This window comes from Pygocentrus nattereri, chromosome 2 (genome assembly GCF_015220715.1).
Source record: "Pygocentrus nattereri isolate fPygNat1 chromosome 2, fPygNat1.pri, whole genome shotgun sequence".
NCBI lineage: Eukaryota > Metazoa > Chordata > Actinopteri > Characiformes > Serrasalmidae > Pygocentrus > Pygocentrus nattereri.
The window spans coordinates 51,585,113-51,612,716 of record NC_051212.1 but is presented as its reverse complement, the minus strand read 5'-3'; the positions used below and the strand labels follow the sequence as shown (position 1 = coordinate 51,612,716).

General features: G+C 42.3%; 2 protein-coding genes across 3 annotated transcripts in view; one reads left to right on the top strand and one right to left on the bottom strand.

Moving 5' to 3' along the window:
• The window catches only part of usp33 (ubiquitin specific peptidase 33), a 54,374-nt gene extending 51,721 nt beyond the window's left edge, over positions 1–2,653 (bottom strand). Inside the window, exon 1 of the mRNA XM_017714679.2 lies at positions 2,473–2,653. The gene's annotated coding sequence lies outside the window, so the exon portion shown is untranslated. The remainder of the gene's footprint in view (positions 1–2,472) is intronic.
• Positions 2,654–4,212: 1,559 nt separating this feature from the next.
• miga1 (mitoguardin 1) lies at positions 4,213–26,126 on the top strand. 2 transcript variants are annotated; one of them, XM_017714678.2, is made up of 16 exons: positions 4,213–4,330; positions 5,356–5,497; positions 10,934–11,102; positions 11,933–12,057; positions 13,397–13,523; positions 14,088–14,224; positions 15,827–15,947; positions 17,341–17,441; positions 18,576–18,694; positions 18,855–18,927; positions 19,064–19,150; positions 20,254–20,352; positions 20,838–20,972; positions 21,051–21,104; positions 22,379–22,495; positions 23,968–26,126. In XM_017714678.2, the coding sequence occupies exons 2-16, from the start codon at positions 5,399–5,401 to the stop codon at positions 24,184–24,186; spliced, it is 1,782 nt and encodes a 593-aa protein (XP_017570167.1). In that variant the 5' UTR covers positions 4,213–4,330; positions 5,356–5,398; the 3' UTR covers positions 24,187–26,126. The 2 variants fall into 2 exon arrangements, with proteins under 2 accessions (XP_017570167.1, XP_017570166.1); XM_017714677.2 differs by having other exon boundaries at positions 15,827–15,956.
• The last annotated feature ends 1,478 nt before the right edge of the window (positions 26,127–27,604 follow it).

The following is a 27,604-nucleotide window of genomic DNA, read 5'->3' as shown; positions in this document are numbered from 1 at the left end:
CATGAAATTCACACCCAACGTAAAGGCCAGCGGGCATTTTCAAACTGTGCCAAAAACTGGAGCAGCGACATATTTAAGCAAGATAACATCCCGGCTGTGATTTAGTCGCCGTAGATCGTCACAGCCGTGATGTTACTGGTGGTAACTCCCTCCTCGAGTGCTCTACTGCTTTAATACAGCAGTTAAATAAATACAGTAAGAAATGAATAAACTGGCCGTGAACGCGGCGTTTAATATGTCTTAATGTTCAGTTCCTTCCTCCTAATTACAGCTCCTTCACCAGCAGCTTGCTGCTACGTCAGAGTAACGAGCTCCGCCCACTCGCTGCTCAGCCAGCAGTTTGTTCTCCAGCTCCTTAGACTAAATTCCCAAACTGTCATCAACGCTGAGCAGCTTTTCAGTCGGCAGCCGTGACAGAAGAACAGCTGAACAGCCTGGAATCAGCCAGAAACGAACCCAACACCATTCGCCAGACGTGTCTGATCTTCAGAGTCGGACCAAATCAGACTGAGCCGTAAAACTGACCCAATATCAGGTTCAGCCTCAGTTTTTATTTATTTTTGCCAGATCAGTATTAATGTTGTTTTGTTCCAGCCGGTCTGTGAAGCTTCTTGCATCCCATAATCACTGTATTATCCTAGTTTAATGTCGTTTCAGTGTATTATGGTCGTTTTCTTCACAACGAGCTTAAAAAAAAATCACTAATAACATGCTAACGTCTCTGTAGCTAGCTAGCTAACTTTCCCGTTCCACCTTAAATAGTCCCGCAGTTCTGACGCCTGAAGCGCCAGAATGTACCTGCTGCACCATTTAAGGTGGAACGGGAAAATTCCAACAAGAAGCTGGTGAATCTCTGACTTCAGCTTCATACCACTGAAGAATTAGTGGGGGGTGATAATAAATAATTGCCCCCCTCTTTGAAGCCGTATGATCCCTAAATGTAACTAAAGCCCAGCAGTGAGGAGCTGAACTTTCCCCTCCTCTGCTGTCCCTGCAGACGGGCAGAGGCGCCTACAGAGCAGCGCTGGGAGCCTCTTAATGAAGCGATGCTCTTTTTATTTGAGGGTCCCGTTACGTAGAGGAAGATTTCGACCACTACCCCCTGTAACTCAGTCTCAAGGGGTTGGGGTGACACTCGGTAGGGGTAAAAAGAAGAAACGGGACTGGGCCTTAATGTCACGAAAAAACAATATATTTACTCCACAGCAGCTTGGCTCCGCCCCTTCACACTGAAGTTATAAGGAGTGTTTACAAGGCACAAGTCAGGCAATCAGAGGAGAGCTCATTTACATACATCGGTCTTAAAGGCACAGTAAACAAAGCAGTCTGTTTAACCCTAAAAGATAGGCTTGATATAGTAATGCAAATATAATTATGGCTGTTTTTGGTACATAAAACTACAGGAATGTTATGAGTGAACCTCGGTGGGCAAGAAAATGCAGACAAGGGCGTTTGAACACCTTCAGAAATAAACAGATGAATTAAATGGATAAAAAATAAATCACTTTTACAGACACACGTCAGAGTTCATCGCTTTCTGACCGCGGTAAACACTAAAAACACATTTTTTAACGCTAAAAAAAAAAACAATTTACCGCAGCAAAACTTAATTAAAATAAAAAAGTCGGTTTAAATCCAAACCGCAAGCTTGTAATGAAGTTTGGCAGAAAGGCTCGGTCTCAAAAAGCTGCTCGATCCCTTAACAACTAGCATCCCACCGTCAACATTTTGAACGTTTACACCACTGTAACCGAGTGACGGCTTGTTAACGGCGACTGTGAGCGATATCTTAGTTTATTCTCCATATTTACTGCCCCGGGAAAATAGATATAATAATAAAAAAACAGCCGATGCTACACCGACCGAGCAAAACTTGAAGACGCAAGCTTAGCAAATTCAGCTAACTAACCTAGAGACGTTTCTCCTCAGCGCTTTCAGCCGCCTGCTTCTGAATAAAACGCATTTTTGTACAACTGGAAATACTCACGGAGAAGGAGAAGCCACTACACGTCCAAGCAGCATCTACGCGAAGCTTACGCTGACCAAAGCCCTCAGAAAACGGAATCGTGCACGATATACTAGCGGTTAGGCTAGCTAGTTAGTGCACTAGCTCAACAGCGCAAGGAATGACGACTGTCGCGCCCTAACTAGTGCACTCCGCGCTCGAAACGGCGCGATTTGGAATTCGGCCGAAGTGAAAGCTGACTAACGTTAGGCCATAAGGGCATTTGACAGCTGGCGAAGCTAACCAAGCTAGCGCAGGCAGGCAGAAGGAGCTCAAATAAGCCAATAAAAGGTTTGTTTGCTTGGGCGAAGGGGCGACTAGTGCGAGTCCGAGCATTAAACGCGAGCCGCGGCTTGAGAAATGTAAAAAGCGAAGCCACAGTAGGTCTGTCACAGCCACAAGCAGCAGCTAGCAGTTAGCCGCGAAGCTAATAACGCAACACAGGCGTCGCCTGCTTTAGGCTTTACCTCCGGGCGGCGGCGCGCGGTGCGGATGAAGATTGTAGACCTCTCGGCCGAGTGAGACGCCCACAGCTCGCGTCCTGTCCTTTATTTACATCCTCCACTGCGTCCAGTCTCGTCTGCGATGTGACACATTGGAGCGGCGCTGTCCTGCTCTCTCACCGACAGTGAGCGGCGAGGACTCGGTAGCGCCGCCCAGCGGAGAACGGGTGGAACGGCGGGCGAATCACGTAGGCAGCGTTTGCACACAATCCCAGCCCAGGCGCCCCCCAGTCGAGCCACGGGGACATGGCAGGGTGTCTTCTTTCATCTTCATCTTTCATCATCACAGTTTGGTGATTTCTACTAGATTTCTGAGGTGGTCGGGTGATTAGTTTTTAAAAAGGCGTGGACACAAATTCATACATTGTGGTCACAAGTTACGTTTCCCTTAACTCGTGGCCTTAATATAATAATTTAGGGCTTTAATATAGTAACTCATGGCCTCAATACAGTAATTTAGGGCCTTAATATAGTAACTTATGGCCTCAATATAGTAATTCATGGTTTTAATATAGTAACTTGTGGCTCAATATAGTAATTTATGGCCTCGATATAGTAATTTGTGGCCTTAATATAGTAACTTGTGGCCTCAATATAGTAATTTATGGCCTTTATATAGTAAGTCACGGCCTCAATATATACATGGTCTTAATATAGTAACTTGTGGCTCAGTATAGTAACTTGTGGCCTCTGTATAGTAATTTATGGCCTTAATATAGTAAGTCACGGCCTCAATATATACATGGTCTTAATATAGTAACATGTGACTCAGTATAGTAACTTGTGGCCTCAATATAGTAATTTGTGGCCTTAATATAGTAACTTTGGCCTTAAATAGTAACTCATGGCCTCAATGTAGTAATTTGTGGTCTTAATAAAGTAATTTATGGCCTTAATATAGTAAGTCACGGCCTCAATATATACATGGTCTTAATATAGTAACATGTGACTCAGTATAGTAACTTGTGGCCTCAATATAGTAATTTGTGGCCTTAATATAGTAACTTTGGCCTTAAAATAGTAACTCATGGCCTCAATGTAGTAATTTGTGGTCTTAATAAAGTAATTTATGGCCTTAATATAGTAAGTCACGGCCTCAATATATACATGGTCTTAATATAGTAACATGTGACTCAGTATAGTAACTTGTGGCCTCAATGTAGTAATTTGTGGCCTTAATAAAGTCATTTATGGCCTTAATATAGTAACTTGTGGCCTCTAAAGTAATTTGCCTCAATACAGTAACTTATGGCTTCATTGCTTTAATATAGTAATTTGCAGAATGCAAAGTTATTGTGAGCGGACACAAAATTATAGTAATAGAATGCAAAATTATTATGAGAGAATGCAGAAGGAAAACTATCGCGAGAGGATGCAATGTTATTGTGACATTATGGTTAGATATTATTTAGCTGTTGAGGTTTGTATGTTTGTATGTAATTTTCTGATTTTTTTCTGACACTGAAAAATGAATAACTTGCACTTAAACTGCAGTTTTGCCAGGAACTTTAACAAAAACAGGCCCGGGAATCTGGTTCGAAATTGCTGGAGAATGTAAAAATGAAAATTGTCGCGAGTCAACATATGAAAAAATATGAGCCATTTAGTACCGATCTCGTGGAAAAATCACCATTTATCCTCGGAAAGTTCAGTTTAAGCTTGTAAGTTTGCTCTAATTGCGACTTTAATTTTGAAAGGCCCGTCTGGAAGGACTGGGAGTGTTATATAAGCGAGGCGTGACGTCACGCCCTCCGTCTTGCCCACGTTCGTCTTTCTGAGCTCGGGCTGCGGCGCTGGTGGCTCACAGACCCAAACACGGACAGTAAGACGCCTGTTTATCTTCTGTTTTATGGGTTTATTTACGGAGAAGTGGCGTTAGATGTGAATATATTACACGGAATGTGTGGCAGTTCGTGGCTGAAGTCAGTTTTATTATTCGCCAGCTTCATGTTGGAATTTTCCCGTTCCACCTTAAATGGTGCAGCAGTTACATTGCGGCTCCTGAGGAGCCGCAATGTAACTGCTGCACCATTTAAGGTGGAACGGGAAAATTCCAACATGAAGCCAATTATTATTATTTTTATTTTATTTTATTTTTTTATTTTTGCTTTATTTAAATCTGTAGTGAATGCTTTGCTGAGTGCTCTGCTGGGCCCTCATGCCATCACCTTCTCAGACTCTTAGACTTATAGAATATAACTAAATGACTACGGAAATGGAAATATCGCCACACAGTGTTTTGATGATGACATTTGCCATGTTCTATGCAGCAGGCTTTTCTGCTTGAGGACCCCTGTTGTTTGATAAAGGGTCCATATCATAGTGCTTGACAGAACGGCTGTGGCTTTTATTATGTAAAAATGCCAATATGCTGAAAAAACTTCATCCACAACTTCAAGCCATCGTTTACATCCTTCCTCGCCTCCAGCCGTAGACTTTTATGACTTTTTCTAATTTAAATATTAGATAAGCCCCCTTCTGATGATGTAACTTGAAGGTGGGAGGAGCTTTTAAGAAACTACAAGCACTTTAGGGGGTGGAGAGACATTGAGAGACATTGATTTATTCATTGGTTTCTTTTTTAGTAGTTAGGGATCTATTGGGAACACACATGTCCACATACACACTAGTGAACGCACACACTAGGGGGCAGTGAGCACACTTGCCCGGAGCGGTGGGCAGCCCTATCCACGGCGGCGGTTAGGTGTCTTGCTCAAGGGTACCTGTCAGCCGAGGGGATCGAACCGGCAACCTTCTGGTCACAGGGCTGGTTCCCTAACCTCCAGCCCAACTTTTCTGGTCATAATCCATTTTTGTGTTTATATTATGTTTGTGTATGTTCTCCAGGGTGTCGAGGAGAATGGGCACTGGATAACGTGATTATGGCACAATGGCGGAAGACGTTCTCCAAAACTCGCCGCTGTCCTTAAAACTGGCTGCCCTGCGCGTGTTGGACCTGCCTCTGTCCGTCTTTTCCTCTCTTCCACGGGTAAGCAGGCCTAGACAAGTGTATAAAATGCACAGTACTCTAGGGATGGGTCAGGCTCCAGTCCTCACGGGCCAAAACACTGCAGGCTTCGGCTCACTGCCTCATTAAACACGCCCGATTCAGCTCAATGGCTAATTATCAAGGCCTTCATGAGCTGAATTCCGAGTGTTAGATGAGGGTAAACGCACTTTGGCCCGGATGGTCCCCGGTTTGGCCTGCCTGATCTAGCGTATGAGATCATTTCTCTGTTCTCGCTATTCATTTTCACTAATTACGTTCTTTAAAATATAATAGACTGTAAAGTGAAGTAGTAGAGCTGCAGCACTGATATCTGACAAACAGCAGATTTTTGCAGAAGCAGGCGTTTCAGACTAGGGATGAGTATTCCAACTAATTGTGATATTCCGGCATCCATGGAAGTTCATAAACAGATATCTAGGTAGCCAAAGGGAAATGGGGAGAAAATAAAATTAGCGGTGATGTAGTTTTACTTTATAAATGAAACATGTTTTATTATTATTCAAAAATAGCCAAGGGAGGTGGGTCGGTTTAGTGTCTGAGTAACAGTGCCTGCCCCTTCAGATGAGTGGACACCAGCTGGTACAACACTGGATGCTAATGAGTAGAGCTGAACATAAATGTTGATTTTGAATATTGTATATAATGCTAATAACTGCTTTGCTGTGTTATATACTGTGTTTTAAATTGCAGTTATTTTCTATAACTTAAGATTCAGGCCAGTTTTTTTTTTTTGGCCAAGATAACAAGAATATCCACCTTTTCTGGCTTAAGGCCTGACCCCTGAATGTAGCGTGCCCAGCTGGCTGTGATGTCCCAAAACGTGGGGATTCGGTGGATCTGATTGGGCTAATTTATCCACAGGCAGTCCGTAAGCTCTGGCTCAATTTCCCTAGTTAAAACGCAAGAGAGTGTTTTGATATTGTAGGCTAAAAAAATTACCATTTGAAAATTGCACAGTTTGATATAGTTCAGTTCCCTCAGTCCCCTGTGTTGATGTCATTCTTCTTTGATGCTTGGCCTGGCGTGCTACGTGCCGTCCACTCTCTCTCTCTCGTTGCTAAGTAGTGCTATAAATGGCAACGTGTTCCTCGCCAAGTGTGTTGTTCACAGCTATGGGCTTATGTCACAGAGGCAGTGGCGGTACAGCCACGAGGACCACAGGAATGAAAATGAGTTGCTAATAAGGCCAATATATAATCATATAAAGCGCCACTGACTGTTTAAGAAAACCCTACCGTGTCCTCCCACTTATTGGCCCCCTTATGAGCTCCAGCTACCTTAATTCTGCTGTAGAGGTGTACACCTACACATTGTGGCCCATCTGTTGCTGCTCTAGGGCTGTGCAATAATACTTGTTAATCATTATATATATAACCTGTATATCTTTATATATGGTATATATGTAAGTACATAGCTTTCAGCCCCTTTCATCACCCTGTTTCTGACCTCAGGGCCACTGTTGTCCAAATAGCGTTTAGATGGTGGTCCCCTTTCAGCATAGCAGCCGCACCGATACAGTAGTGTGTGTGGCGCTGGCATGAGTGTATCAGTTTTTCCCACACATCAGTGTCCCTCCTAGACTGAGAGTGGACATCCAGCCAAGAGCGGCTAGAACTAGAGGACTGGTAACACAAACTGTGCCTTAACCAATGAGACGCAGTGCCTTACTGTACCCCAGCCGGGTGGAGCTACGAGAGAGGGGTTTCTGATAAAGTGGTTGAAGACAAATACAGCTTGTCTGGATGAACAGCGAAGTGGTCCTGGCCCACTCACTCCCTGTGTGAAGAATTGCTTATTGGAGTGGTGATGCTTTGGTCAGTGAAGGTCATGTTGACCATAGTGATGTGACATTGAGTTTGGCAGTTCTGTTGGGAGAGATCTTGTTGGAATGAATGAATGGAGGACAGAAAGGAAACGTTCACACGCTTTTTTAAGGGACGTACAGAAGACCCGATGGCTGTACAGCACTGTGCCAAAATCAGAGACCTTTAATTTGATTTCCAGTCAAACCTGCCATTAAGTACAGTCTTGGCTTTCAGTGGTGCTGAGGTCTGGACTCTCGGGTGGTCAGTCCATCGTTCAGCTTCTTTGTTTGATGTGTCAGTCTCCTTTTCTCAGTGAGGTTCTTCTTGATCAGCTACACATCCTTTCAGACCCACAGCGCTGAGTGGTCTTCTCACAGTGGAAGGATGGACAGAAACACCTGTGGATGTTTTCCGATCTGAAGCAGCTTGATGTTCTCCTCTCTCTCAGAGATGGAAGCTTTAAGTCTGATGGGGACAGCTGGGTGTTTTAGAGGTGCTTGGTATTTCTGTGCTTTGTAATAAGCAGCATGTAGACAGTGCTGTGTATAAATGTTTTGGCCCATTCAAGATCTTGTCAAGTCAAATGAGAGGTCAAACTGAGTGACACCAGCGAGACTCTTGGGCCCAATCCCATTTCACCCCTTGCCCCTAACACTTAGCCCTACCCCTCCGTTTTGTGTGTTCATGTCTGGGGGTAGGGTGTCCTGGTTGTTGCTGAGATGAAGTGGGTGAAGTGTTGGGGCTATTCGGCCCTTCAAACGGAGATTTTTCAGAGGCGCACTACAAACGGAGGGTTATGAGAAAATTCCCAGAATGCCCTGCGAATCATCAGCAAGACGGCTGCACAAGCGACCACATAAATGTAGGTATTCCTCTGTTAAAAGCCGCTGTACTGTAAGACCCATCGTAATAGCGCTTTATGGTCATTTCCTTCATAACACGCATAAAATTCGCCAGTAATACGCTGATGTCTCGGCCGCTACCTGGCGAAATTTCCCGTTCCACCTTAAATGGTGCAGCAGTTACGTTCTGGTACCTGAGGTCGCCGCACCATTTAAGGTGGAACGGGAAAAATCGATCGAGTTCAAGTTCAGCTTCATATCACCGAAGAATTCTTGGTGGCGGTAATAAATAATTGCCCCCCTCTTTGAAAGCGGATGATGCCCAAAATGTATTTAAGCAGTGAGGAGCTGAACTTTCCCCTCCTCTGCTGTCACTGCAGGCCGGCAGGGTCGCCCACAGAGCAGCGCCAGTACCTGTTAATGAAGTGATGTGGCTTTTTGTTTGTGCTCTTTTTTATTCGGCGACCCGTTTGATTGATTGATGCGTAAAACTGAAGCTGTGATTGATTTGCGAGCGCCGATGCTTTCCAAACGGCAAATGTCAGTGCCATTATTGCTGTAGTCTGGAGACAAAGCAGGAAAACATGTCCTGATTGTTTTTCCAGGCTGTTTTAAATATGATTCACCTGTCCTGTCACGTGACACACAAGTGAGATCGCCACAGCCGGAGGCGGCGTATTGGAAATGGCGGGAAAACCTCGTCTCGTCTGTTTACGTAAAAGTCACTAAAGAAAACTTGATGACGTATCCGGTTCTTGAAGGGGTCGTCCTGTTTCAAAGGGGGAAGATTTCAACCACTACTAACTTCTAACTCCGTTTCAAGGGGGAGGGTTACACACGAAAACAAGGGGTAGGGGTAAAAATAAGAAGTGGGATTGGGCCTTGTAGGGAGTTCCAGCTCACTGGTGCTCTGTAGCTGAAAGGAGATTTTATGAGAAATAAATGAGCAGAAGTGAACAGATTATGGGTTTGGTTGCTTTTCTCCTCCTTTGGGAAAATTCCACAGAAGCATCCTGAGTTGATGAAACGAAGGCTTGACTAGCTGGTCATTGAATGGCGGTGATGAATATCGGCCTCATGATTTGGATGAATCTTTATTGAAGTTTATTCTAAAGTGAGGGATTTTCAGAAAACGTCCAGACAAATAGCTCTACAGGGAATTTTAATAGGTGGCCTATTGACCTTTGCGCAGAACTGTATTACAACTGTATTACAGTGAGTCCGTTGTAAATTGTGTACAATTACCAGTCGACTCATTCCAGTACATGTTTAGCCTGTTGAAATAGCTTATTCCAATATGCAAGAGTGTACTTGCATTAAAAACTAAATAATATATCAAATATTTTTGGGGATCTGTGCAAAAAATGAACAAGCTCTACAACACAGCTGTTTTTGATTACTGAGGTTATGATTGGGGTTGGATTCACAGCTTGGCTTGCAAAGTTACTACATGTAGCCACATTAAAGTTCTTGGATCAGACGTTTTCAACACCTGCCACGCCCACCTGCTAGAAAAATCGGCCTTTAAAATCACAACCCCTTAAGTACAAAAAAGACCCCAAATGAACACCAGTGGGTGCATCTGAAGCAGAAACCCCGCCCACTGTCTCACTCTCTGATAGGATGCATCCAATTGCGTAGTTTTGACAGCAAACGAGACGCTCAGGAGAGACGGAGCGGCACAGCCGTTATGGGTTTAAATTGCACCCGTGCAGTTTTGCACTAACGATCTTTAACCTCTTATTCTCCAGGGTATGTTGTGGTTTGTCCATCTGAGTTTACGTGACCAGATCATAAGGAAAATTATTCAGTAACTGCACATTATTTGTAAAGCTCCCCTCAAATTAACAGTACGTTTTCTGATCTCCACACATCACTATATGCTCACAATTTACTGCCGAAAGCCAAAAATCTCAGACGCTCTGTGTGTTATTTTATTAAAGTGATGTTTCCAGAGCAGATCACTGAAGAGACGCCGTCTGTTTATAGTTTAGAGCCCAGATTTGGGGAAAAACGGGTCAACTTTCAGTAGAAAAACAAAGTTCAGCTTCTTTTATTATAAGGGTTTAAAATGACATCACCGTCTATTAGACTGGAGAGAAGAGCTACAGCCTCACACGACGCCCAGCTTCTGAATGGAGCTTATGGAATATGAACGTCGTGAAGAACATGACCAAGTGCGGTTTGGAGCCACTGGTGGACTCAAGGAGTTGAAGAGGTTAACCACATGAGTCCTGTTACTGTGTTTCCTCTCACTGTGTAAAAGATGCACAAGGCTTCCTTTATTGTTACAAGCACCGTGTTTTTTCAGAGCGAGTGTTTGAGCACAAGTCAGATCAGTAATCGCTCGTTATTGAGTTGAATAATCAGCGTAATCATAAAAAACCCTGCTGGTTTGTGATCTACTCCGAATCGTTTGTTTTCCCGTTCAATGCGTGTTGTGACACAAGCTGAATAAAAAGCTTCGCATTCTTCACGTATCAGATGCAACAACAGCTCTGAGATATTGAATCAAATCGAATCCACGATCAAATCACAACTGACCAATCATCGCTGTCCCAGCTGGAAAAGCTCCTGTCATTCGATCGTCTGTCTGTCTGTCTCTCTCTCTCTCTCTCTCTCTCTCTCTCTCTCTCTCTCTCTCTCTCTCTCTCTCTCTCTCTCTCTCTCTCTCTCTCTCTCTCTGCTGTGGGTTCGCTGAGAGCCAGTCGGCTGATTGGAGTCCTGAGCGTGACCCAGGACTCATGTCTCTCTCCTCTCCTGACCAGGTAAGCCTCAGCGCCGGCACCAAGAAGCTGGTAGCCGCCACAGCCTTCGGCGCCGTCTCGCTCGCCCTCCTCGCCCGACACTTCAGGAGGAGGAAAGGGAGGAAGAGAAGCCAGACGCCACGGGAACAGGAGGCGTTTGACTTCCTCGCTGTGCTTCCCCAGTCGAAAGGTAAATCACGGCACTCGACTCGATCAGGTAGCTTGCTATATATCAACCTGCAGATGGGCTCTTTCCAGCCCTCCTGGCTTTTAAGTGTTGATAAGCTGACGTTACCCTTTAGGCCTGTAGTAAATGTAGGCCTAAAGTATAGTAATAATGAACTTTACTTGTATTTGAACAGGTTTCTAAATAAAAAAATAGCCAGAAATTTAAAAGAACAACCAGGTGAGTTAAAAGACGGCGCAGAATGGCTCTACTTTAAATGCAATATAAAGTTGGTTTATGAGGAGATGTTTCGCGAAAAAAGCCAGATTTTTGTTGAATATTTTCAAGCTCTCCATATTCACATAGCAGTAAATGGCTTTAGAATAGATCAGTAGTGATCCTTATTCTAACAGCGAAAAAAATTAGATTGAATAGTATTTCAACTGGCTAATCAACCACACTAGACAGACAGACGGATAGATAGACGTGTAGAAAGATAGACATCTGAAAATAGGCATAAATCACAGAAGACATAAGTTATAAGCAGGAATTAAAGAATATCTGTAGATATATTTGTTATATAATATATAACTTGTATAGTTGTTGCATTTGCATATTCATCTTAAGACTTCATATTTGAAAACGTTCATATATGAAAATGATAATGAATCTAATGTGTAAGTTATGAAGCTGAGGGCCCACATGGGGACCCTTACAGTGTGGTGTCTCTCAGAAGGCTTGCTCTCTGGCTCCGTGTCATTGATCGTCTTGTATAGACCGTATTGGCTGGGTGAACAGTATTCCTGCTGTTGTATGGAAATGATGACGCTGAGCGCTCTCTTGTAATCCTGCAGATGTTGTTGGCAGCCGCCAGAACCTGAGCTTGTGTCTGACCTCGAAGAACGGCTTCTCCTGCCATGTGGTCCCTAATGGCAGCTTGTACAGCAAGCTCTCCGGCTCCCTGCAGAGTTTGGCCTCGGTAAGCCCACTTAGCCCTCGCGAGCTGGGCAGTCGCTATTGCAGCAATGTTTTTGCAAGATTTCTAGACTAGAAGCTCCAAAATTTCCCCCTGCCCATACCTATACTTAATTGGCCAAGAGGCCATTGTAGGTGACAAATAATAGAAGCTTATATCCACCAATTAGCATCATGCAAACTGCCTGCCTTAATCGGCACAGTTAGCTCAGATCACTCAGATCGTGTTTTAGTTTGTAAGTAATATGTCTTGTGTATTTCGACACTGTATGCTTTATTGTTACTCGTAAATGAGACAAAATTACCTTAAAAAATAAGTTTTGATTCTTTGATCTTTGAAAATCTTAAGGTGAGACACTACAGGTGAACAGGGTTATTTATTAAAACAGCAGATATCACAGTGAATCACAGCTTGCTGGTTGATTATTGATATGCTTAACTGTATTTTTGCATTGGGAGTGATCTTATCTGCATGGCTGGAAGTATGTGAATGTTCCACTCATTTATAGAACAGGTTGTACTGAAGAGCTCAGTGACTTTAAATGTATGACACTGCCATAGGATGCCTCCTTTACCACAAGTCCGTTTAAGAATTTCTGCCCTGCTAGATCTGCCCCAGACAACTGTAAGTGCTATTATTTTTAAATGGGCGCATCAAGGAGCAACAGCAGCTCAGCCACGAGGCAGTAGACAGAGCGGGACTACCAAGTGCAGAACCATTTATCCTCTGTTGCCTGAGGTTCGGGAAGGGTAATGTGCAGCAGTTTCCTGTGCCAGCATGACTGTGCCCGTCTGCGCAAAGCGAGCTCCGTAAAGACATGGTTTGACCAGTTAAGTGTGGAGGAACTCCAGTGGCCTGCACAGAGCCCTGACCTCACCCTACTGACCACTTTTCGGATGAATTAGAAGGACTTCCCAGGACAGTGGAGGCTGTCGCGACTGCTAAGGAGGGCAACTCCATGTTAAGGCGCGTGGTTTTAGAAAGGGACGTCCAACAAGCTTATATAGGTTGTATAATTAGGTGCCCAGAGATGACCATATATCTAAAATATATATTTAAAGAGCCAAAAATCTAGCTTTTGGGTGAGGTTAGAGTTTTCATTGTTGTCTGACAGTATTGTGCCTTGAGTGGGTGAAGCTAAGCCTTCATTAAAGTAGCTAACACACTGAGACCTAAGAGAATGTGAAGGGAGTTGTTTGTTGTTTTCGAATCAAGGGGGAAAATTGTGTAAATCAGATTTTTCACTATACCAGTACTTTAAATTCAGCTGTTGGTAAATGCTGTGAAGGTATTTAGCAACACTCTGTATTGGCATCAGTGAGTGTACTCTGCTTTCTCTCAGGTGAAGAGCATGAACTCTTGCAGCAGCTGCACTTGTCCTAATGGCTCCAGCTGCTGGGACCGAGCGGATGAAAGTGAGCTCCGTAACATCATCCCCGTCACCACCCCCGAAAACCTCTACCTGATGGGTGAGGGTCAGCATGTTATTTGTGAAGCTAAACGGTGTGAATCGCCTACCATTTCAAGGGGTTTGATGTGAAATGGTTCGTTGTAGAGAAACGTACAGACTCAGATTTCTTCACAGTGGTGGTGATGGGAACCAGGGGTCACCATGTCTGCAGCACAAATATAGCCATTTTATTTACTATCCAGAACCACCAGTGAACCCACGCATGTCTTCTGAGTTTTTCTATGTAATATTGATGTTAAAATAAGTGGGAAATCCTTTTCTTTGTGTACTACTTTGCCTTATTATCCCCGCCGTGTACCACTCTGCCATAATGAATTTAATAATAGACTATATTTTTTTTTAAGCCAGAACCTTCTCAAAACTATCACAAAGCAATGCTTCAGACACCAGGCAGCGTTCCTACTACCCTTTCATGTAATAACTTTCATTCAACTTTTGCGTTAATCTCTTAAAATGTCTGATTCCCGTCACCAAAAACAAATTTATGCCGATCATTTTTTATTCCCAACGTGTTGAATAATTGTTCCAGCCCTAATACCTATTTCTGGTGGTGTTCCTCCAGGTATGGAGCTGTTTGAAGAGGCTCTACGGCGGTGGGAGCAGGCGCTAACGTTCCGCAGCCGGCTAGTCGAGGATGAGGCCAGCTGTGCCTCGGTGAAGCTGGGGGCTGGGGACGCCATCGCGGAGGAAAGTCTGGAGGTACAGGACCTTGTTATAAATTGGCACAACTGATCTCCTCACTAGCGTCGTCCTCATGGGGACCACATGATGCTTTGTCGTCGATTCACATTAGCTAGAACCATATATAGAGATGGTCGATGGTGCGCGGGCAAGCTCTGGCTCCTGCTGCAGGGGCATTGATGCTATTGAGCTGTTGGTTTCGGACAAAGAATGGTTTTGTTGCATAATTGACCGCTTCTTTGCACCGGCAGCTTCAGTGCTCAGCCTTGTACGTGCTTCCAGACACTGCTGAAGGTTGAAGTCAGCCAAAGACGTGGATTAACCGCAGTTCACTTTCACGCAAAACCAGCGTCCTTTCTTTTAAGCTGCTGCTCGCTTTTAAAATAGTAATCGTCCTGTGGTGATCTGGCCTTGGCGAAGCTTGTAGACGGCTTATTCGAAGATTAGAACGTGTATGTGTCTTGCTGGCAGTCACAGTTCAAGTTCTTTGGCATTGACGGTGGAATTCAGGCGTAGAGCTCCCTGAAAAGTGCATTAAAGAAAAGAGTAAATGGATAATAATTATATCAGAACGATGACCGTTAAATAAATGATTGACACACCATCTAGATAGATGTGAGAAGAAACGCACATACACAAGAACTGCGCAATAGTGAGCTTCACACCTTCGAAATGAACAGTGCTGGGATAGAATCTGTAGCATATATGTGGCATATTTTTAGTACGACACCCCTACAGTGATTAAAATCACTTTATGCAAGTTAGTTCCATCCAAGCAAGCTGCCTGGTTGAGAAGCGTTCTAACCGTGTTGATATTTCGCCATAACATCACAGGTTTTTCACAAACACTGCATCACTCCACTGAGACGCCGTTGCTAAGCAACGACTCTGACAGCTGTAGGAGACGCTCAAGCCATTTGAACGTTTTTACTTCTTACTTTGCCAGAAAATGAAACAGAAAACGGACACTTTTAAGATCACATTTGATTGACAGCCGATTTGGTCAGATTCTGAAGATGAGACGACAGGAAATTCCCAAACTGTCGTCACCACTGAGCAGCTTTTCAGTCGGCAGCTGTGACCGAAGAACCTAATCAACCTGCAATCAGCCAGAAATTAACCCAACACCATTCGCCAAACGTGTCTGATCTTCAGAGTCGCACCAAATCAGACCGAGCCATAAAACTGCTGCAATAAAAAAGCACTAAGTTTGGGAATTCGGTGTACGGAGCTGGAGAACGAACTGCCGGCTGAGCAGCGAGTGGGCGGAGCTCGTTACTCTGACATAGAGTTAAGGAACTGGTTAAGGAACGATAATCTGGAGGAAGGAACTGAACATTAAAACATACTAAACGTCGTTCACGGCCAGTTTATTCATTTCTTACTGTATTTATTCACCTGTTGTATAAAAGCAGTAGAGACACTCGAGGAGTGAGTTATCGTGATTATACACTCCCTCTTGTGTTCTATTGCTTAAGTAATGCATGGCCCAAACGTTTACATATGAATATCATCACGGTCTTCTCTTCCCAAAGTATAGCGCACCATCTTCAATTACCCAGATATCCATGTTATGACATTTGGAGCTGAATAAGTGACGCGAGTCCTCTCCTTTATCAGGACATAATCAGTGCCGAATTCATCCACAAGCTGGAGTCCCTGCTGCAGAGGGCCTACCGCCTCCAGGAGGAGTTTGAGGGGGCGCTGAGCATATCTGACCACTCTTCACATCCCGGTAATGGTAAGTCAGGTAGGCCTGGACCAACAGTCAGGATTGTTGTGTACGTCTCTGTCAGTTGGTCCACTCACTAATGCTCCGTTGTACGGTTCTCACGACTCCAGTCTAAATAAATCAGCTGGACTCCGGCCAAAGTCATCTGGTTACAGAAGGTTAAACGCCTTGTAAAGTTCACCCCACACGTGTTCACGTTGTTGTGTGGTGTCACCATCAAAACCACATGCAGTCCAGCACGTCCGTCTACACTGACCCACTGTTTGTTCTGCTACTTTATTACCATGTACTGTACTTTCTGTCTTGACGAGTGAGCACAGCTATGAACATTTCTCCACACCTAAAAATATAGTTCCTCAAGGGTTCTTTAGTAAGGAAAATGGTTCTTTATAAAACTAAGAACACTCCAAGAACCCTTTGCATGATTGCAGTCTTCTTTGCATCATGAAAGCGATCTTCAGCTTGATGGAGAACGTGCTGTACACACCTTAAAAAGATGGTGCTTCAAGGGTTCTTTAGTAAAGAAAATGGTTCTATATAGAAGCAGGAACTCTTTGCATGATTAAGGGGTTCTTTGCATTGTGAAAGGGTTCTCTAGATCTAGATTGGTGAAGAATATACTATACGCTCTTAGAAAAGCCGCTATTTACAAGAGTTCTTTAGTAATGAAAATGGTTCTATGTAGAACCATGAACATTCAAAGAACACTGCATGATTAAGGAGTTCTTCGCCTCATGAAAGCGTTCTTCAGGTTGATGGAGAATGTGCTGTAGATGTAGAGGTTCTCTACACAACCTTTTTGAAAAGGGTTCTATGTAGCACCAAAAAGGGTTGTAACAGGCCTGACATCATAACAGTGTGAGGACCCTGTTTGGTTCTATGCTGAACCATCTACAACACATTCTCCATCAACCTGAAGAACCATTTCACCGTGTCGAGAACCTTTTAATCATAGAAAGTGTTCTTAAAAAGTAAATTTTATTTACTAAGGAACCCTCGGAGGACTGTTATTTAACTTTTGCTCGTTGTATAAAGTTAAAATCCAGAATTGGACTGGAAAGGTCTTCTATTCTGTCCACAGAGGCACTATATTGGTGGTTGGTTAGTGTAGTGGGTATCACCTCTGCCTTCTACACTGTAGACTGGGGTTCAATCCCCACCGGGGCAAACAGCCTACACTATACCAATAAGAGTCCTTGGGCAAGACTCCTAACACCACCTTGGCCTGCCTGTGTAAAATGATCAAATTGTAAGTCGCTCTGGATGAGAGCCTCAGCCAAATGCCATAAATGTAAATGTATTTGTCGGTTGTTCGTGGCTCTGTCCTGTGTTGGCGTGAGGTCACTATTCTGCTGCACGTGAGACGGTGCTAATTGACTAAGCTTTCTTCTCTGTCTGGCAGATAAACACACAGACGTCTCAGCGAGGGAGGATTTAGACGACTCGTGTTTAAGGGACTCCGTTAGCATCGCCTCCACCGACTCCTTTGTCTCTGCTGCTGAGGTGAGGAGGCCTGCTAATGTGGGCTAAACTGTCACACTGTTTCTATGGTAACAAAATATCTAGCACTGCTCACAAATAGCCATATGTACCTCAAATGTAGTCCATTAGACAAGACTAGCGTTCAGGACTTTATACTTTGCCTTATACTTACAGCATCAAAGCCAGCATGTGTGATAAATGTATTCAGATGTCTTTACAGTGGTGGTGATGGGAACCAGGAGTCGCAATGTCCACAACCCAAACATAGCTGTTTTATTTACTATCCGGACCCGCCAGTGAACCTACACAAGTCTTCAGAATTGTATATATTGAAATAATTGCAAAACTGAAATAAAACGTTTTCTTGCTTGTATGATGTAGGGGCCAAGTTATTTCATATTTTTTCTGTTTTAAGTGTCTAAAGTAGGGCTGGACAATATGACCGGAAAGTATATTACAGTATATTTTCCCATATTGTTTGATATTGATCATTATTGATATTTATGTGTAGTTCCTATTGTATATAACCATAAGTATATTGCAAAAAATAACTAGCCATATGTGGTCCTATTACTGCTGTCAGAAGCAAACCTCGTATTTAGGGTTTTTCAGGTTTTGGTGTAATTTGAACATCCGTGTTGCCCTTTACATTGTGTGTGAATTTCATGATGAACGGACCAAAAGAAATGACTCAGAATGACTTGGAGAAATGTCTGGTTCCATTGACATACATTAAAAGTAAAGTAGGTTTTTTCCTTCTCCTGTAAAGTGACCATTTTGGAGATACTAGGTTTTGTTCCAACAACAGCGATATATTCGATAAATATGTACTGAAAGATGGATACATAAGAAAATTATATTTTATGTCATATATGACATATATGTCAAATAAATAGCTAGCAACCTCTGCTTACTGTCCTGCCAGCTTGCGCTGTAGTGAGTGAACGGCTAGACTTCTTCACTCCACGTCCAGCAAGTAAAAGAGTGCTGAAGTAGCATCTGCTTCAGTGTTTTGTTGCTAATATTGGACTGAGGAACAAAAATATGCATATTTGCATATTATAGATCATTTATTGTTCTCATTTCTTTGCGTAATCTGGCATTTTTAGAAGCAGCTGCTGCGGATGTGCTGACCGTTCTCTCTGTCTCTTGCAGCTGTCCGAGCACAGGGAGATGAAGAGTGCCTTTGGCCTCGGCTCGCTCTGCCATTACCCCTTCTACGACGAGGCCCTGCAGATGGCTGAGGATGGCAAGATCTCCTGTAGAGTCCTCCGGTGAGACAATAACAGCGTCTCATAAGATGAAATCAATGACGAAACACACATACATTGAGGTGGAATCCATCACTATTAGTAATACTGCACCAGTACAGGTGCTATATCCATATTGTATAATAAAAGTGTCAATAAGTTGTTGCGGTCTTTCCCCGTACAGAACGGAGATGCTGGAATGTCTTGGGGACACGGATTTCCTCGCTAAGCTGCACTGCGTACGCCAGGCCTGCCAGGTACGGGAACATTTTCCAGTCCTGAATGTTGTTGGCCTTTTGTCATTAATGGGCTAAAAGCCTAAAAACAATTCCAGCTATGCCTTTTGAGAGGAGCCCTGTCTCAAATAACGCTGACCACTGTTTCTCTCTTCAGGTCATTCTGCGCGAAAAAGCAACTAGAATGTTTCTGGCTGACACAGGAAAGAAGATCTTGTCCTCAATAATCGTCAAAGCCAGGAAGGTGAGGGTTTCTCTCTCGAGATCAGCATTCCTCACACCTGACTGGCTCATTCGGCAGGTTCTCCCAACAAGTAGAAGTGACCGTTTCTCTCTGATACCGTTCAACTGAGTTCAACTGTGGAAATTGTTCAAGCAGCTATACAACAAAAAGTTGACCTTAAGACAAATATAAATATTGAAATTGAGTCCTGTGTATGTAATTTATTTTCAGATTTTTTTAGCTCTTTTTAAATGCCCCTACGCAAGAAGTCGCTCTTCATTTATTTACTTTGCAGTACAAATTGCCAATAACCATTTTTCAGGGAATATTTCTGACAATAAGCCGCTTAAAAAAGGAAAGTCAAAGGAAAATAACAAGTGTTCAAAACTGTGGCTCAAAAACTGATCAAAAGTGTGAAGCTCCTAACAACCACCCGCAAGCCCTGGTAGACCACCAAAACTAGACATTAAATAATGGAATGTTCATCTCAGACTTTTCCACACTAAGAATGTGGGATCAGGTATGGTGTTGATGCATTTGCTGAATAAAAATCAAAATGTGAAATTTGTTTATTAATTTATTTGTTTTGGGTCAAAGAATAGCTTCATTTTAGCAGTTAGCCTTGTCTTCAGGTCGCAAAAAAAAAAAAAAAGGAGGTGCTGTTTCTTTTACTCCGTTTTGTTATTACATTACTGTGATGTTGCTTTGATCAGGACTACTGTTAAGTCTGGGTTTGGTGAATTGTAAAACATAATTTGCTCCAGAATCATCACTAGCAGACTTGGTAAAACTGCAGACCTTGCAGATTCATACTGGATCTCATTTGTAATTACTCACAACACAGTACCTCCTCAGGTGAAACGAACGGACTCAGAAACATAAGCAGCTTTGCATTGCATAGCTTACTGCATAGTCCCACGTGTTACTTTACCACTATATCTGATTTAACACAACATGTGATGTCTTTAATACTATTCTAAACTGTGATAGTTGGTAAACCACTGTAAATACACTGATACTATAAATCCAGTTTGTATTATAAGTGTGAATGCTGTTGGACTGTAGCCAAAGTATGGGAGATTGTACTTGTGCTACAAGCTGATGTGACTTTTTACGCTTGGCAGAGCCCTAAAAGGTTTGAGGAGGTTTTCGAGGACATGATTTGCTTTCTGGAGCAGATGGATCATTGGGAGAACACGGAGGCGGAACTGGCCACGAGAGGGGTGAGGGAGATTTTTCTCACGTTCTCACATGTGTCGACCAGCCAGTGCCAAAGTACAGGGGGGGGGTAATTTGGAGAGCTTTGAGTCCAGTCATAATGAGCTTTATTCCTCACTGCCTTGAGGTCATGTGATTAGGACATAGCTGACCGCAGGTGTTTACCCCCCATTTAAAGAGAACTTGAGTGAAAAATCAATAGTTTACACCAAATGAGAATCAGCCAGTCAACCAAGACCTATTTTGCATGCCTCAGTCATCACACATTTCTTCAAACGAGCCAAAATATGTGAAACAGACAGATATGTAATGTATGTAAGCATCAAAACTTAATTTAAAGGAGAACTTTTCATTAAAAGTCAACATAGTTTACCTCAAATTTGAGTTAGTCAGCCAAAAAAAGTTTGGCGTCTAAAGGGACCGTTGATTTATTCACACAATTATTGTTCAGAAATTTCAGAATGTATTTCCTTTATTTTTAAACCAATAGGTGAAGCATTTAAACTTCTATGACATTGTGCTGGACTTTATCCTGATGGATTCTTTTGAGGATCTGGAGAATCCCCCCATTTCCATCCAGAATGTCGTCAATAACCGCTGGCTCAACAGCTCCTTCAAAGAGACTGTAAGTCAGACAAATTTCAGCACATCCAACTTGAACTCTACCGAACTGAAGTACTCATTACTGTTTTTACCCCTGTAGGCTGTTGCATCAAGCTGCTGGTCTGTTCTGAAGCAGAAGAGGCAACATATGAAGGTACCATTTGTGATTACTGTCTTTAGGCCCGTTCACACCTCATAAACCACATGAACCGGGGGGTGCCGTTACTGAGCACACTCATTTAAATCTGTTTTAAACTGCCGGACAAAAACAGAAACACCTGATAAGTCACAGAACTTTCTTTCAAGTTCTGTGACTTTTGGCTTTAGTAAAATAATTAGATCGGTTTCAGTGGAACCAGAGCTTCCTATCAGTGTTTCTATCACTGTATAAAATATGCACCTGGCTTCCTTTATTGTTTTGTTTAATCGGGGTAATGATAAAACATGAATGATTTGTAACTTTGTATTTCTGTTTATGCCTACATATCAAATAAATGCAACAAAGTCACTCAGGAATTGCATGATTACTAAAGAAAATGGATAGAAATGCACAAATAGCCAAATCCTGGCACAGCCCTCAACAAACTGATGCTAAGTACATGGCACTACATATAATGTGGAGGAGGATGATTGGAAGATATAATCCTGTTCATAACTGAATTTGACTCTATCAGAATGTAAAGGTGCGCTCAGTTTTTCTAAATGGAGCTTCACCTTGACTGCAGATATTAACAAATACCTGACTGATTCTAAAGATTCATGACTTGATCATTAACAAAAGTGTTGATACATTAGAAAAACTCAGCTTCTCTGTTCACAAGTTTTCTTTCGCTTTTTAACACTTTTCTATAATTTTCTAGCAAAAAATCAGACTTTGAAAGTGTGTAAAATATACAATTACAGACGTCTGACAGCCTGCGGGTCAGAGTCTACAGTGTTTGTAATATGCTGCCGTCACATTGGTAGAAAATCTCTGCTTTAGCTCCATGGTGCCCTCTATCTTTTGCACAGTGTACCTGCTTACAGTGTTCCTTTTGAAGTTTATCAGATTTTATGGGGTACTGTCTCCTCCTAAGGCGAGGGTCGGCAACCCAAATGTTAAGAAGAGCCATTTTGTCCTTTCAACAACAATCAAACCACCTTGGGAGCCACATTTTATGTCCGTTTTAACATCCTGACTGTAAATATGTCCCAGTATGTGTCTCAGTACGTGCTAATGTCCTAGTACAGGGTGAAAAAATATAACCTAAGCGGAAACGCAGATCTGCTTTGTTCTGGTTTAAGCTTTAGCTCAGCTATAGCCGATTTTCTCGCATCTCTGGCAGGAAACTTTTTCGCCAAGGTATAATATTTTGTTGTATGTTCTACTGCATTTTCCCAATCACCATAACCAAATCCATGAATGTCACTGACTACTATGTTTTTCAGGTGCAGGATGGTTTCATTGCTCACTTCTACGCAGTGTGTGAGCACATTAGCCCTGTGTTGGCGTGGGGCTTCCTGGGCCCTAAAAGCTCACTGCACGATTTCTGCTGTTTCTTTAAGGTAAAGTTTTCCGTTTCTGTCTTTAAATGGTAGTTTAGTAAAAATTACATTTAGCCAATTTTCCCCTTACTCCAAAATGTTGATTACCCAGAACATGTTTTCTGACACTGTATGTATCTATAAATATGGACAAATGTGCAAGCTTCAGGATGGCAGCTACTACCACACATATGCATCATTCAAAATGTAGCATATCGTTGTAGATTTGATGGGTTGAAATACAGCACAGCATATAATTTATTTTATTTTTCATCAGCCAGTCAGGTCTGAGATGTTGTCACTGAAAATGATTCATGATTTGTGAGTGAAGTTTTAGTTTTCATATATTTAAATTTTTCTTTAATAGCTTTCAATTAGTAGACAAAAAGGTTAAAATGTGAAAATTCAATTGAGAAAAAATCTGTGTTTTCAACAAAGAAGATCAGATTCCACTTTGTTTCCATCTGAAATTTGTGTAGCTGATGCCATATCATAACCGCTGTGAGAGCTTAGGGACCGTATACAAATTACATTGCAAGTTGCAGTCATAGGGGTCCAAGCACAAACACTGTATTGGTGCTAACAGAACACAACTGATAGGCAGCAGGGCCTCTATTCCTAATAGATGTAGGGTCTCAAAGAAAGATGTCTGCCAAAATAACTCGATTAAATGTTTCCGTGTTATTTGTATGTGAATAGCTACTGAACTCAATGAATAATATTAATAATTAATAATTCCACCGCAGGTACTAGTAACAATGCTGTTGGATCTCACTGCTGGGAATTGGTTTTCTGAACCTTTTTACCTTTTTTAGCTGGCTTTGTAACATACTTGTGACCATATTTTGTAAATAACAGTATGTCAAACAGCATCTGAAACTTTTCACATATCGCTCAGCTTAGACTATGATCCCACTGCCTTAGCTCTGTATCTGTCCCTATTAAAAATGTGAGTGTGGATGGAATTAAAATATCCATATTATCTGTCTGAAGTGCTCTCACAGCAATATTTCAAATCTGAGTCAAAGATGGAAGGCAGTTTTATAAGGGTTGTTGATACAGGTGTTCAGTTGTGCAAACTGAGCTTGTATAACGTCCATAGAAAAGCATTGACCAAAAGAATGGGACGCTCTGGACCCTTTCACTGAGCTGTGAAGCAGTAGAACTGCGTTCCCTGGAGTGATGGAGCTCCAGTACCGTTGGGATTAGTTGGAATAATCCAGAACTAATCATGCAACATCAGTAGCTGACCTCAGTAGTGCTCCTGTGACTGAATGCGATCAAATCCTCACAGCAGTGTTCCAACATCTAGTGTAAAGCCTTTCTAGAAGAGTAGATGCAGCAAAGTGGGGATAAACTTCCTCTTAATGCTCTTAATTTTGGAGGAATTATGTATGAATAATGCAGATGTCTACAAACATTTGGACATCTGTTGTATCTTGGCTTATTCAGTTTGGCAGGAACTTAATGACGTGATGTGTTTTGAATTGCAGGACCAGGTGCTGTTCTTCCTGAAGGACATTTTCGATCTGGAGAAGGTGCGTTACTCCAGCGTGGAAACCCTGGCTGAGGATATTCTCCACCTGCTGCACCGGCGCTCCGAGCTGCTGTTGGCCTACCTGGGCGCAGATTCCCTCCGCCACATCAGCGGCTGCATCGGAACACCACTGCACCTGGTGCCCAGCGCCCTGCTGGAGACCCGGGTCCAGTGAGCCGCCCATCTGTGCACACTTGCGCTGACCGCCTTCAGTCTTGCTTGTGACAGAGTTGTATTGGTCCTTCATGCAGATTCCCTCACTTGTGTCCATCCATGTAAAGTTCACAGAGGGGTTCCGCGGTACTGAACAAGAAGGCCCTTGTATCCAGGGCGTCATTTTTGAGTGTTTTATCCTGGTAGACGTTTGATGTAACAGAGCAATAGGTGGGATGATTATGATGGTGTTTTCATACGCTGCTCTATTTGACTGAACAGTTGACACTTAAAATGTACATGAATTATTTATTCATTGTGTCTGTTTTAAGGTAATGTTTGCCATGCTAATGTTGGCACCATAAATGGTCTCAGAAATGCTACAGAATGACTTGAGAATTGAAGTCGATACTGAAATGAGAATCTTGACAAAGGACCCTACTTCTGGCCACAACTGTCAAAGGTTATTTTTATTTTTTATTTCTCTTGAATGACACATTTTTGGTGGTCCCAGATCTCTATTTTTTAAACATCAGCGTTAGAATTGTGGAAATCAAACAGCTAAACATGACGGAAGGTCGCTGTCACTGTCGTATCTCCAAAAACTTTACAAGAGAAGGAAAGAAACCCTCTTATCATTAAATGGGGGTTAGTATAACCAGAATTTTTCCATGTGATTTTGGAACATTTCTGGTCATTCATTGGGAAATTTACATTGAATTACATTGAATTAAGCAGCTAGTATTTTCAAACCACGTCAAAGTTGCAAAATGAAGATTGAAGATTTTGCCCCGACAGTGCCGCTGTGCATCTGAGCCCTTTCTTGGTTGAATCTGATACTTTGATGAATTCTGAATTGAATTTTCATATAAAACTTTTACCAATCGAAAGCAATTAAAGAAAGAAATTTAACTACGAATGAACCAAAAGATGCAGTACGTCGTCTCCGTTACTGCGGATTCTAAGGTTGTGTAGAAGTGGAACTCATCCTTTTGTTATCCATTGACGTTCGCATCCAGCTAGCATTATTCCAAGTTTGGACAGGACGGCTGTGAATGTCCCGTATTGGTCGTTTGGTTGCTGTATGAGTCTGTTGGCGCATGTGTGGTGGCCAAATGTCCGAGTAACTGGGGCTGTGTTGTTTTTTTCAAGTGAGAATTTCGAACTGTTAAGCTATGTACACAACAGGGCTGCCTGTCTGAGTGTTAGCTTCATGCTAAAGCTCGATATGAGTATTTGTACTGTCAGATGATCAAAAACCAGTTTTCTGTATGGCTATAGAAGTCTTCAGCAGTTGTGTCGTAATGTGAGCTGCCACAACGTACAAAACATGAGCAAATAAAAGGCTTGTGGGTTTAAAAGATGGGGTTTAGCCCCAGCCTATGCTAAGTCATTACACTACAAGCATTGATTGATTGGTGAAAACTTTTTCTGTGAGTAAGAACCAGGTAACTGAGGGGAAAAGAAGTCTGTTGGGGATCTGTGGTTTAGCCTATGAGCAGACTAGCTTTAGCTTAGCTTAGTTTTGTTGACTTTGTTACCACAAAAGGATTTTAATGTTTTCTGGCTTTGAACACGGCCTACCCAGGCCTACCACAATGACTGATCTAGGGCATGTGGACAATCAAACAAGTAACACAAAGTAGGACAGAAAGGAAAAACAAATGACTGGGACAGTTTTTAGCAGAAATACCACTTCCTTCTAATACGCAGAGAGTTGTGGCTGATGGTGGCAATTATGGGGACCAAGAACTTTTGCACACATGCTGACCAGCTCATCTGTAATTTCTAAATGAGAAATATCTATATAAAGGGCATTTTTTATGTGTTGTCCAGTTTTGTTCCTGGACCTTAAGGAAGCTCTCTTTCATGTATTTAAAAGTAAGTACATCAAGTGGAAGTTATTCATTTTTAACATTGTGAAAAAAAGCAGAAAGCTACACATAAACATTGAAAATGAAACGTGTTCAATCTTTGACTTTATTACAACTGTAATTCTTTTCAGGAGACCTGCTTTCAGTTTTATCAAATAAATCTACAAGGACATTTTTCCACACGTCCTTTCAGACCCATAATGCTGTATGGTCCTCTCACAGTGGAAGTGGACGAACACCTGTGGATGCTTTCAGATCTGAAGCAGCTTGATTTTCTCCTCTCTGTCAAAGGTGGAAGCTTTAAGTACTGTTTAAATGATGGGGACTGTTTTGTTGTCTAGCAGATCTTCCAGGTGGTTGTTAGGCCCATTTTCTCTGCATCTATTCATCATTTTTTGAGGGCCAAGTTGGGACAATTGTGATAGATTGCATGTTATGCTTAGTGTTTCGGGTTTTTATGTTGTTTACTGTTAAATATGGATTATTTTGTACTTATCATATTTTAGATCTACGGAGGCATGCGGGTGAAATCCAATATAATGCGTGTAAAATATCTTGTTCCCACACCTTACTAAGTCTTAGTAAGACTTAGTAGATAGATAATTAGATAGATAGATACTTTATTGATCCTGGAGGAAATTTAGCAGCTAGTAGCAGACACACAACGCTGTTCAGTGACCATAATAAGGGTGTAGACATACAAGAAGAATAAATATACCAGATCCAAGTAAGGTGTAGGAATGAGATCATGCCTTATTAAGCTGTGGTCAAGGCTTAATTATATAATTTACAATTCTTGGCCTCGCATAAGGATCTCATTCGTATGCCTTACTAAGTGGTAGCCACTACTTAATTATCTAATTCCCACACCTTACTAAGTCATGGCCACACATTATTTTTATTTATACAGGATGTTACCAGCAAGGCTCTGTACTAATCATATTTTGGTGGAAAACTAGGCCACTTTAGGAATGAGGTCCCTGTGAGATCTTAAAGGATAGATAGTAGGCTGGAGCATCTCATACCTGTGTTTATGGAAATTGAGACCAGTTCGGCACTAACCTGGTTATTTTTATATTTTATTTGTAGAAAATCGCATTCTCTACCATTTGTTTGAATGATGGTTTCATGGTGGCTAAATTCATGATAATGAGCAAACAGTCCTGTGCCCAGACGTGAGTGATATAAACTTTATTTAAGCACAAATCATCATGGAGAAGCAACACATCTGCTTGACTCTATAATCAGATGGTTCATAATGACCTCCAGGTTGCTCAGATGATCTCAAACCTGCAGGGTTACCATTGCTGTTGGGTAGAAGTAAAACATGTTGAGTTAGAGGGTATGGCACACATCATGGCTGGCTTGGTTGTTTGGCAGTAAAATGAAATGAATGCCTCTAAAAGCTCCCGCACGGAACGTTTTTACATGGAACGGTTATAAATACACTGCCTAATACCTGAGATATTGTTTTACAGTAGTTCCATGATAGAGCTTTAATCTGTTCACAGCGGAGGGATACATGAACGGTGCAATAAGGCTAAGATGTTCCCAATGAAAACCTAT

Bases quoted from the DNA above. Each gene is read 5' to 3' on its own strand.
- miga1 (XM_017714677.2), top strand. From the start codon at position 5,399: ATGGCGGAAGACGTTCTCCAAAACTCGCCGCTGTCCTTAAAACTGGCT. The intron at 12,058-13,396 runs GTAAGCCCACTT...GCTTTCTCTCAG, and splicing joins CCCTGCAGAGTTTGGCCTCG to GTGAAGAGCATGAACTCTTG. The intron at 17,442-18,575 runs GTGAGGAGGCCT...TGTCTCTTGCAG, and splicing joins CCTTTGTCTCTGCTGCTGAG to CTGTCCGAGCACAGGGAGAT.